This window comes from Trichechus manatus, unplaced genomic scaffold (assembly GCF_000243295.1).
Source record: "Trichechus manatus latirostris isolate Lorelei unplaced genomic scaffold, TriManLat1.0 scaffold00047, whole genome shotgun sequence".
NCBI classification, from domain to species: Eukaryota; Metazoa; Chordata; class Mammalia; order Sirenia; family Trichechidae; genus Trichechus; species Trichechus manatus.
The window spans coordinates 13,313,802-13,326,132 of record NW_004443983.1 but is presented as its reverse complement, the minus strand read 5'-3'; the positions used below and the strand labels follow the sequence as shown (position 1 = coordinate 13,326,132).

Below are 12,331 nucleotides of genomic sequence, written 5' to 3'. Positions count from 1 at the left end.
TGGGGTTGTTAACCAATGTCATAAAACAATATGTGTACTACTGTTTGATGAGAAACTATTTGTTCTGTAAGCCTTCACCTGAAGTACAATAAAAAAAAATTAAAAAAAAAAAAAAGAAGATGGAAGATGAGGACCATGGTCTTGGCGAACATCCAGCTCAACTGGCATAACATAGTTGATAAAGAAAATGTTCTGCATCCTACTTTGGTGAGTAGCATCTGAAGTCTCAAAAGCTTGTGAGCGGCCATCTAAGATACATCTACTGGTCCCACCCAGTCTGGAGCTAAGGAGAATGAAGAAGACCAAACACAGATGGGAAGGGCTAGTCCAAAGAACTAATGAACCACAACTGCCACAGTCTGCAGGAGACTGAGTCCAGAACAAGATAGTGCCCGGCTACCACCACCGACTGCTCTAACAGGGATCACAGTAGAGGTTCCCAGACAAAGCAGAAGAAAAATGTCGAACAAAATTCTAACTCACAAAAAAGACCAGACTTACTGGTCTGATGGAGACTGGAGACATCAAATGAGTATTGCGCCCGGACACCCTTTTAACTCAGTACTGAAGTCACTCCTGAAGTTCACCCTTGAGCCAAAGATTAGACAGGCCTAATAAAACAATAACACATGTAGTTCAACCATGTATAGAAGACTAAATGGGCACACCAGCCCAAAAGCAAAGACAAGAAGGTAGGAAAGGACAGAAAAACTGGACGAATGGAAATGGGGAACCCGAGATCAAGAAGGGGAGAGTGTTGACACATTGTGGGATTTTTGGCAACCAATGTCACAAAACAATTTGTGTATTAATTGTTTAATGAGAAACTGATTTGTTCTGAAAACTTTCACTTAAAACACAATAAAGAAAAATTAAATTAAAAAAACTTCGAAGGAGTACAGAGTGACCGTACCAAAAAGAATTGGTCATCATTCACCATTTCAGGACGTAGCTTATGATTAAGAACTGATGGTATTGAAGGAAGAAATCCAAGCTGCAATGAAGGCATTGTCAAAAAACAAGGCTTCAGGAATTGATGGAATACCAATTGAGATGTTTAAAAAATGGATGCAATTCTGGAAGCACTGACTCATCTTCACCAAGAAAGTTTTGGAAGACAGCTGCCTGGCCAACTGACAGGAAGAGGCCTGTATCTGTGCCCATTCCAAAGAAAGGTGATCCAGCAGAATACAGAAATTATCAAACAATATCATTAATTTCACATGCAAGTAAATTTTGCTGAAGATAATTCAAAAACAGTTGCAGCAGTATATTGACAGAGAACTGCCAGGAATTCAAGCTGGATTCAGAAGAGGACGTGTAACAAAGGATATCATTGCTGATGTCAGATGGATCTTGGCTGAAGCAGAGAATACCAGAAAGATGTGTACCTGTGGACTTACTATGATTTTCTTCAGCTTCATCTTGTTCTTCTGACTTATAATATTGAGCTTTTCCATCGTCTCTTTGTAGTCGATTTGATTCCTGTGTTTTCCATCTGGTGAGATCCATGTGTATAGTCACCCTATGTGTTGTTGAAAAAAGATATTTGCAATGAGTAGTAAGTCATTGGTCTTGCAAAATTCTATCATGCGATCTCTAGTGTAGTTTCTATCACCAAGGCCATGTTTTCCAACTTCCAATCCTTCTTTGTTTCCAACTTTTGCATTCCAATCAACAATATTTATCAATACATCTTGCTTGCATGTCGATTTCAGACTGCAGAAGTTGGTAAGAATCTTCAATTTCTACATCTTTGACATTAGTGGTTGGTGCGTAAATTTGAATAGTAGTCATATTAACTGGTCTTCCTTGTAGGCGTATGGATATTAGCCTATCACTGACAGCGTTGTACTTCAGGATAGATCTTGAAATGTTCTTTTTGATGATGATTGCGACGCTTTTCCTCTTCATTCCCGGCATAGTAGACCATAATATTGTCCAATTCAGTATGGCCAATACCAGTCCATTTCAGCTCACTGCTGCCTAAGATATCAATCTTTATATGTTCCATTTCATTTTTGACAACTTTCAATTTTCCTAGATTCATACTTTCTATATTCCATGTTCCAATTATTAATGGATGTTTGCAGCTTTTTCTTCTCATTTTGAGTCATGCCACATCAGCAAGTTAAGATCCCAAAAACATAACTCTATCCCTGTCATTAAGGTCAACTGTAGTTTGTGGAGGCAGCTTTTTCTCAGTTGTATTTTGAGTGCCTTCCAAAATACACTGACGGGCTTGTCTTCCAGCAGTGTATCAGACAGTGTTCTGCTGCTATTCATAAGGTTTTCACTGGCCAGTTTTTTCAGAAGTAGACCAGGTCCTGGAAGCTCAGCTGAAACCTGTCCACCATGGGTTATCCTGCTGGGATTTGAAATACCAGTGACATAGCTTCCAGCATCTCATTAACATGCAAGCCACCACAGATACATTGGGGTTAAATGTGACTAGTGCTTCTAAAAAACTTAATTTTAAATTTTAGTTTAGTTTAAAAATTGATAACTTGATTCAGTTATTGAAAAGCTTTCAGACTAGTCTGGAACAAATTAGTTATGTGAATCTACTTTTTCAAGTGCAAATTTTTTGAAATCTAAATACAAATCGCATATTTCAGATGAAATTATAAATTGAGATGTACTATAAGTGTAAAATAAACATCAGATTTCAAAGACTATGATACAAGAATGTGAAATATTTCAATTATAATTTTTATATTGATGCATGTTGAGATAATATTTTGGATATGTTTGGTTAAATGAAATATATTATTAAAATTAATTTCACTGGTTTCTTATTACTTTTATTAATGTGGCTACTAGTAAATGTAAAATTATTATGTGGTACACATAATATTTCTCTTGAACCATGCTAGTTTAGGGAGTTTTTTTAAACATCACTGGAACCCATTTGATGATAAAAATGCCATCTGGGTCAACAATTAAATCTTATCAAAATCATAGCTTCCCCCCACATGTGGCACTGCTGTCAGTGAAGTGATGGTGTTGTTGGTAATAATTATGTTTTTTAAGCAATTACTGAATCGAATAACTCATCCTCTATCATTTACTTTTTTTTATTTTACTCATAACAAGTTTGATATTAGTGAAAATCAAATTGCTTAAAAATTTTTAGCCAACTGTTGAAAAATTTTGACAGGAATAAGTATGACTTTTGTTGAATATTATTATAACATGAGTAGTGTACAGTGTGAGGTACTTAAAGTTCTTAACTATATCTAGGAGAGTTTATGGTGTCTGCTTTCTAATAAGAGATGTTGCTTTCATATTTTCTTTTATTCTTACCTCAAACAAATTGGGCAAAAAGCATGGCCAAATGTGTAATGCTTTTTGTTTTGTCTGGTATCTGGTATGGTAAATGTGACTTTTATATAATTTTGTCTCATTGTTTATCTGTCAATTCTTCTAGGAGGTGATTTCCTCTCTTACCTGAGAAGGAAGAAGGATGAACTAAAACTCAAACAGTTAGTGAAATTTTCATTAGATGCTGCTGCTGGAATGGCATATCTTGAGAGTAAAAACTGTATACACAGGTAAGGAGAACTTTTTTTTAAAGCGTTTTCTAGTAATAGAATACTAGAAAACTTATATAGATTCTTGTTGGTTTTCATGTTTTATGTGAAAGCATTCTGCTGGTTATTTATATGGTTAGCAGAAACACGTGTTTTCTCTCATATCTTTCTTGAGATAAATGCTCCTAATTAAACAGTGACTTGCTCTCTAATTAGAATTTGTTTTATTATAATCATGAATAACAGTGACATAGAATGTACACAATTTAGTAATATAACCAGCAACAGTCACCTTAGCATTATAACCAAATAAGATTATCTAATGTTTTACCTTTTCTCGTTTTTCTGAAGAAATTACGTATAAAGTTATGGGAAAACAGAATAAAACAACAATTTGCAGCAGTGAATTTGGCCAAAGATGAAAGATTTTAGCATACTATTTATTTCAAAGTTGATTTTAGAAAACTTTCTCCGATTACCCCTAGTCAACCTGTTCTTAATGCTTTATAGATTGTAGTTTTAGTTGCTGGTAGCAAAAACTGTTCCTTATTGCCAAATGTCAACACAGCTTAAGATCTGTTGCATAATTCACGTCAGATCCTAAATATGGCAGATGTACATAAATGCACGTAAACAAAATGAAGTGGAGAATTGATGAGTTTTTATTCACTGGAAACGTCACATAATACCGACTTAATGCGTAGTAGAGTTCATTGTCAGATTGAACTGTGGTGGACTTTATCCAAGCTAGACTAGTTGTGAAAATATACTTTTCTCTGATGTGTCTTATTATACAGCCTTTGGCTTAACATTTTACTGAAGTTATATAATGTATTACTATAGGAGAACAAGGTTATCTTCACCTGATGTATAAGTTTATTTAATCTCAGTGCATATTTTTGGCTTAATTTTCCCAAAAAAAAAATTTGCTTAGTATTCATTGTTATTTATGTCATTGTCATATTTCTGTTTTACTTTCTATGAATATGGCTTAAATCACATTATAATAGATTTTTCTAATGACTTCTAAAGCTTTTGATTTTAGATGAGAATTACACTATCTTTAATTTTTTTAGAGGCAGGCTTTTTTTTAAGGTAACCATAAAGGGTTTTGCTCTCTATTTGTAGAAAAATCTGTAATTTTAGTTGCTCAGGAATTGGTGATACTTTGGGTTTCAGATTCTCCATCAAATTCTCTACTATAGTTTTTCATTTTGTCCTGAATATTCCTCAGACCATTAGACCATCTCTGACTTTAAACCATAATAAATAGAAATTATTAAAACTATTCATGAACTTGTCAATTACTGATAACTTTAATTTCTGATACTTTGCAGTTAAAGGAATTCTTTCAGTTCCTTGCTGCTTTGTAGTGATTACTCTCTTTGTAAATGGATAGCTATATTTTTTAAAATGCCTGTCATCACTTTGGAAATCATTCTAGATTATAGATGGCTGTTAGCTTTTAAAAATTTATCCTGTTCACCAGATCATAACATAATCTGCTGTAATATTATTTTCCCAGTTTCCTTTTGAAGAATTCCCATGCATTCATAAACTCTTGAAAATCAACCCTTGCTTGACCACATATCCTAGCAGGTTGTACATAGGACGTTTGCCAGCTGCGAAGGTTTCCCATTTGAACATCTTGAACAGTGTCACTGAGAGCAGGTTTAACAAAAAAAGTTTCAGCTTTAGTGCCAGTGTCCAGTGGTTGGTAGTGGCTTTCTGTGGTGCATGTTGAGAAGGATTCCAGGCTTAGGTACAAAGAGTACAGCAATCAATTAGCCATGTCTGCCAGGATGCTGCTGAGTGTTAGCAAACAGGTCACAAATTTGTCATCTTCAGCATAGAGTATCTTTTTTTTTTTTTTTTTGTCTTTATTCTCCTTAAAAGCATTTCCTTTATTTTTAACTTTCTGATATGGTTTTTCCTTACTAGCCACGATACAACAATGATGTAATATTTTGCTATAATCGTTTCCATTGATTTCTTCTAAGCTATATGCTCTTCATATTTCCATTATTAATCATAATTACTGGATGAATTTTTATGATCTCTGTAGTCAGTGGTCTTTTGTTCCTCTTTAAACTTATGCAAGTACTATTTGGATGAATTTTTTTTTTTTCTTCTTGTTAGCACCTCACCAATGCATGACATTATAACGAGAATATAAATCATTATTTGTGCTGAATTTTTTATAGTATTCAATTGTGCTGTAGAACCCTATTCCTGTGGATCAGCCTGTGGAACTATTTCTGTAGTACCAATAGTAGTTGTGGAATTTTTGTTGATTTATAGTTAAAAGATACATCAAAACATGTTATATATATATACCTTATCCTAAGAAATATAAAAAAAAAATGTAGTATTTACTACAGTGAAAAGTTTTTTTTTTTCCTCATTGCAAAGATTTCTAATTAGGTTAGTTCAAAAATGAATTAAAATAATTTTAAATGTGATTCAAATTTTTTTTTTAATATTTTACGTAATGAGAAAAGGCAGCAAACTGCGTTCTTGACATCCCAAAATGTTACTAAAATAGATTCATATCTATGAATTGCATAATGTATTTCCCATAAATCAAAATGAAAATTTTAAATATGCTTTAAATTTTATATGATCTTATAAATTTTATCCTGACTGCACTGATTAAAGGTCATTGAAAGCCAGTACTTGAAAATGTTTCCAATTGTCTTTCCCCAAAACAGTATCTTAACTTTTGGGGGACATATTTTCTTTCTTTGGAAACCCTGGTAGCAAAATGGTTAAGAGCTATGGCTGCTAACCAAAAGGTCAGCAGTTTGAATGCACCAGGCGTTCCTTGGAAACTCTATGGGGCAGTTCTACTCTGTCTTATAGGGTTGCTGTGAGTCAGAATCGACTAGACTGCAACAAGTTTGGTTTTTGGTTTTTTATTTTCTTTCTTTAGCTTTGTTTTGTTTTGATTAGTAGGGGAACAGCAGAACAATGTTTCATTATAGAAAAACAAATATGACAGGTATAAAGGATTGCTGCTGGCACAGTGGTTAAATGCTCAGCTGCTAACCAAATATCAGTTGTTCAAACCCACCAGCTGCTCCGTGGGAAGAAGATGTGGCAATCTGCTTCTGTAAAGATTACAGCCTTGAAAACCTGATGATGCAATTCTGCTCTGTCCTATAGTGTCCCTATGAATTGGAATCAACTTGACGACGATGAGTTCATAAAATGGAAACAGTGTAATACATAAAGAAATAGGCTGCATTTGGAAAATGTTCCTGTTGTAGTTTCCATTTAACTTCCAGGAAAGTTCTCTTGATGCATTTTTCTAATTAAACTATGCACGTTTACAGCTTGAGATTCACTGGCAATTTTGTGTTTTGGTTTAGTTTTAACCAACTGCACTTTCTTTATATCTATATGCCAATGTGAAATTTTCTCTCCCACTTGTACTTTCTGTGAATATTTAAAGTACACTGATAACCTTTGGGGGGTGTATGTTTATTTGGAAACCCCAGTGGCTTAGTGGTTAAGAGCTATGTCTGCTACTCAAAAGGTCAGCTGTTCAAATTCACCAGGTGCTCCTTGGAAACCCTATGAGGCAGTTCTACTGTGTCCTTCAAGGTTGCTATGAGTCGGAATTGACTCGATGGCAATGAGTGGTGGTGGCGGTGTTTATTTACAATGGTATGTTATTAGATTGATGTCACTGTAAGAGTATCAAATCTGAGAAATTTTGAAGTAATGGGGATTGAAGGTTGACATACTAGTTTTGAATGGTATGCCATTTATTGTTTTATTGCTCATGAATTTTTAGGTAAGATTCATTTTTGACTTTATTTCTAAATGTTCTTTGTCTGCCATGCTCTTTGTTTGGTATCTATGGAAAGTAAAAGTAAGATAAACTCTTTATTGCTATGTATTTGAGTTAAAGACCATAATCTATGGGGAATTTTGGGAACATTTCTTAATTCCACAACATGCTATAACATTGTCAATACAAGGAAAGGTGATTTCAGAAGGATGAGGCGGATTATGATTTTTGTTTTGGTTTTTTTTTAACTTTTTTTTATTGTTGTACTTTAAGTGAAAGTTGATAATTCAAGTTAGTCTCTCATACAAAAATTTATACATTGTTATGTGACCCTAATTGCTCTCCCTATACTGTGACAGCACATTCCTCCTTTCCACCCCTGATTTCCCGTGTCCATTCAACCAGCTCCTGACCCTGTCTGCCTTCTCATCTCATCTCCGGACAGGAGCTGCCCATTTAGTCTCATGTATCTACTTGAGCTAAGCAGCACACTCTTCACGAGTATCATTTTGTGTCCCATAGTCCAGTCTAATCTTTGACTGAAGAGTTGGCCTCGGGAATGGTTTTACTGCTGGGTTGACAGTGCAGGGGCCATGCTTTCTGGGGTTCCTCCAGTCTCAGTCAGACAATTAAGTCTGGTCTTTTTACTAGAATTTGAGTTCTGTACCCCACTTTTCTCCTGCTACGTCAGGGACTCTCTGTTGTGTTCCCTGTCAGGGCGGTTATTGGTGGTAACTGGGCACCATCTAGTTCTTCTGGTCTCAGGCTGTTGCAGTCTCCAGTTTATGTGGCCCTTTCTGTCTCTTGGGCTAATGCTTTGCTTGTGACTTTGGTGTTCTTCATTCTTCTTTACTCCATGTGGGTTAGGACCAATTGAGCCATCTTAGATGGCCGCTCGCTAGCTTTTAAGACCCCAGACACCACTCACCAAAGTAGGATGCAAAACATTTTCTTAATAAACTTTGTTATGCCAGTTGACCTAGATGTTCCCTGAAAGCATGGTCCCCAGACCCCCATCCCTGCTACTCTGTCCCTCGAAGTGTTTGGTTGTATTCAGGATACTTCTTAGCTTTGGTTTAGTCCAGTTGTTCTGCTTCCCCTGTAGTGCGTGCTGTCCTTCCCTTCACCTAAGATAATTCTTGTCTTCTATCTAGTTAGTCAGTAACCCTCTCCCTTCTTCCCCACCCTCGTAACCATCAAAGAATGTTTTCTTCTGTGTTTAAACTTTTTCTTGAGTTCTTGTAATAGTGATCTTATACAGTATTTTTTTTGTCCTTTTGTGACTGACTGAATTCACTCAGCATAATGCCTTCCAGATTCCTCCATGTTATAAGGTGTTTCATGGATTCATCGTTGTTTTTTATCATTCTGTAGTATTCCATTGTGTGAACATACCATAATTTGTTTATCCATTTGTCCATTGATGAGCACCTAGGTTGTTTCCATCTTTTTGCTATCGTGAACCGTGCTGCAGTGAACATGGGTGTGACTATATCCATTTGTGTGACGGCTCTTATTTCTCTAGGATATATTCCAAGGAGCGCAATTGCTGGATCGTATGGTACTTCCATTTCTAGCTTTTTAAGGAAGTGCCAAATCGATTTCTAAAGTGGTTGTACCATTTTATGTTCCCACCAACAGTGTTTAAGTGTTCCAGTCTCTCCACAACCTCTCCAACATTTATTATTTTGTGTTTTTTGGGTTAATGCTAGCCTTGTTGGGGTGAGATGGTATCTCATTGTAGTTTTGATATGCATTTCTCTAATGATTAATGATCGTGAGCATTTCTTCATGTGTCTGTTAGCTGCCTGAATGTCTTCTTTGGCAAAGTGCCTGTTCATATCCTTTGCCCATTGTTTAATGGGGCTATTTGTCTTTTTGTTGTTGTTGTTGAGGTTTTGCAGTATCTTGTAGATTTTAGAGATTAGACACTGATGGGATTTGTTGTAGACAAAAAATTTTTCCTGTTTTTTCTAACTTTAAATCTTTTACTGATTCGTCTTCATTTTTTGGTTGCTCTTTCTATAATGGTGTCATTGTTATAGAGTAGGTTAATAGCTCTGCAAATTAAAGTATGTAAGACCACATTTATTTTATTATGTAGTAAGGATTTTGCTGGTATTTCCTGTACTTGACAAATGTGGAGAGTTGAATCCTTCAAGATTTAGAACTTAATTTAAAAGAATGTTTTGTCTATTTTTGCATGAACATCAACCCACTAGTTATAGATAGCGTTTGAATGAGTCCTTCCTAATTTACACATAATTCTGTCAGAATTAAAAGTATGATTTACAATTCTCAGCACACATTATCTGGTTCATTCATTCATTCATTCCACAAATATGTATTGGGTGGCAAGTATTGAGCCAAGTACTATATGTTAGAGACATTGGGGTAAATTAAGATGAGAAAAACTCTTGTTAACCTTTAGAGGCACTAAGAAAAAAAAAGAACCCATTGCGGTCAAGTCAATTCTGACTCATAACCACCCTATAAGACAGAGTGGAACTGCCCTATAGGGCTTCCAAGGAGTGGCTGGTGGATTCGAACTGCCGACTTTTGGTTAGCAGCCGAGCTCTTCACCACTGCACCACTGGGGCTCCTTAGAGGCACTATCTATTAAAAAAGGACAGACATAAGACTTGATAAGTATCATAATAGGCATATAATAAATGTTCTATGGATCTACAAAGAGGGAAACAGTTTATTCTGCCTGGGAAAATCAGGGAATATTTGGCAAAAGATCTGAACCTTAAAATATGAGTCTGTCAGAAAGAGAAGTAGAGGAAGGTTTTCCAAGTGGAGTCAATATGTTCTTAGTTTAAGACTAGTTTGTAGGCTTAGTCTTGAAGTATGAACTATATTGGTAGTGATATTAGAATAGCTAAAACAGTAGACTCACAGAAATCTGCCGTTTTCCTCAATCCAGTCCCAGAAATAAATACTTGTATTACTAATAGCAAGTTGATGATACATTTAATTACCTTGGTATGGAACTTAGGCAGATTTAAATACTTAGCTATCTGTTGAATAGCTTATCTTAAATTTAGGAGAACCTCTGTCTACCCCAGCTAGCTTTTTGTTATAATTATGGGGTACTTCTAAAAATTATATTGTGCTTTCATGTTGCTGAAAATAAAGAATCAGGAATACTTGACCGAATAGGCACCATTTTCATTTAATTATTCATCAGATACTGAGGGCCTATTCTGTGCCAGGGTGTACCAAGATAAAAATCATGGTTCCTGCCTTCAGATGGACATAGCAAAAAATAATAATGCAAAGAAATAATTGTTTTAGTGATAATATGTGCAAAATTCCATGGGTATAGTATCAAGAGTGTCTGGTGGAGATTATCAGGGAAAATGTTGAAGAGAAGGTAGCATTTCAGTGAAACTTGATGGATAGGTGTGTCAAGTGAACAGAAGGGGAAAAAGCACTCCAGGTGAAGGAAGGAAAGTTGAAAGCAAAGGTGCAAGTTCTTCATGAGAAAGCATGACTCAATCATGGATCTACAAAGAATTCAATGTTATTACAATGGAAAGTCAAAGAAGATGGGGCTGAGCCAGAGAAACAGGATCAGTCTTACCAAAGTTTATGTATAACCTTTAATCTGGCTAGACTGGGAGGAATATCTAGCTATACATCAGATTATTTTAAGAAAGTTGAAATGCTAAAGTTTTTAACTGGAAAAGAAATATAATTTGAACAAAACTTATAAAACTTTGAAAAATGTATAAGTGTGTGTCTTAGTTTTCTAGTGTGCTGCTATAACAGAAATACCACAAGTGGATAGCTTTAACAAAGAGAAATTTATTTCCTCACGGTAAAGTAGGCTAGAAGTCCAAATTCAGAGGGTCAGCTCCAGGGGAAGGCTTTCTCTCTGTCAGCTCTGGAGGAAGGTCCTTCTCATCAATCTTCCCCTTGTCTAGGAGCTTCTCTGTGCAGGAACCCTGGGTCCAAATGATATGCTCTGCTCCCAGCACTGCTTTCTTGGTGGTATGAGGTCCCCCTGTCTCTCTGCTCACTTGTCTCTTTTATATCCCAAAAGAAGCCAGCTCAGGACACGATCCAATCCCATAGATTGAGTCGTGCCTCATTAACATAACTGCTGCCTATCCTTCCTCATTAACATCATAGAGGCAGGATTTATAACACATAGGAAAATCACATCAGATGACAAAATAGTGGACAGTCACACAATATGGGAATCATGACCCAGCCAAACTGATACATACATTTTTTGGGGGACACAATTCAATCCATGATAGTATGGGACCAATTTTATTTTTAAATTTCATTAGGAAAAATTAATTCAATAAAGCTAAGGTCGCCTAGAATTGAATAATATTACATTTTACTTAAATATATTCTAGAAGGAGATTGTCTCATCCATTGATTTCTGATAAGGCTTTGCTATGTGCACTTTTTACTATAAATGTAAGATGCTGTTTCTATCTTATTTTTGTTCTTTTGAGACTTCATATTTTATGGAGCTAAAGATTTGTTATTATATTGGTCATATACGTTTTTCCTCAGTGTTTTTTGAAGGTTGTTCTCTATTTTTAACTAGAATTTATTACCTAGCTTCTGAGCTTTTCCTAAGCCTTGAATGTACCAAAAAAAAAAGCATTCTTGTGCTTAACGTATCTTCATCTCATTTAAATGGTAATAAAAAGACAAAGTAAGCAACATAAAATATTTCATTTGATGATTTTTAAAACATCACGTCTATCTCTCATAATCTGCCATATACTCACTAGAAGGGACTTTAAGATTACTTTGCAGATTAAGTAGTTGAGGCTGAAAGAGATTAAATGAAGGTCAGCTGGACAGTTGGTGACAGGGCCACTGCTAGGTCTCGATGTGCTGGCTCCATTGTGACACATTCGCAATCCTTCCAATGCCAGTGTTTTACTCTGTCTCATTCAAGTACTAGTAATCGTTAACAGCTAACATTTTTTGAGAGCTTGCTGAGTGCTTTAGATAAAATGTCAGGAAT

General features: G+C 35.6%; 1 protein-coding gene across 9 annotated transcripts in view; it reads left to right on the top strand.

Moving 5' to 3' along the window:
* FER (FER tyrosine kinase) overlaps positions 1–12,331 on the top strand; it is a 492,503-nt gene that overhangs the window by 384,598 nt on the left and 95,574 nt on the right. For all 9 annotated transcript variants that reach the window (XM_023731992.1, XM_023731994.1, XM_023731996.1 and 6 more), the window contains one exon: positions 3,431–3,554. In XM_023731992.1, coding sequence (XP_023587760.1) covers positions 3,431–3,554 — 124 coding nt within the window. The remainder of the gene's footprint in view (positions 1–3,430; positions 3,555–12,331) is intronic.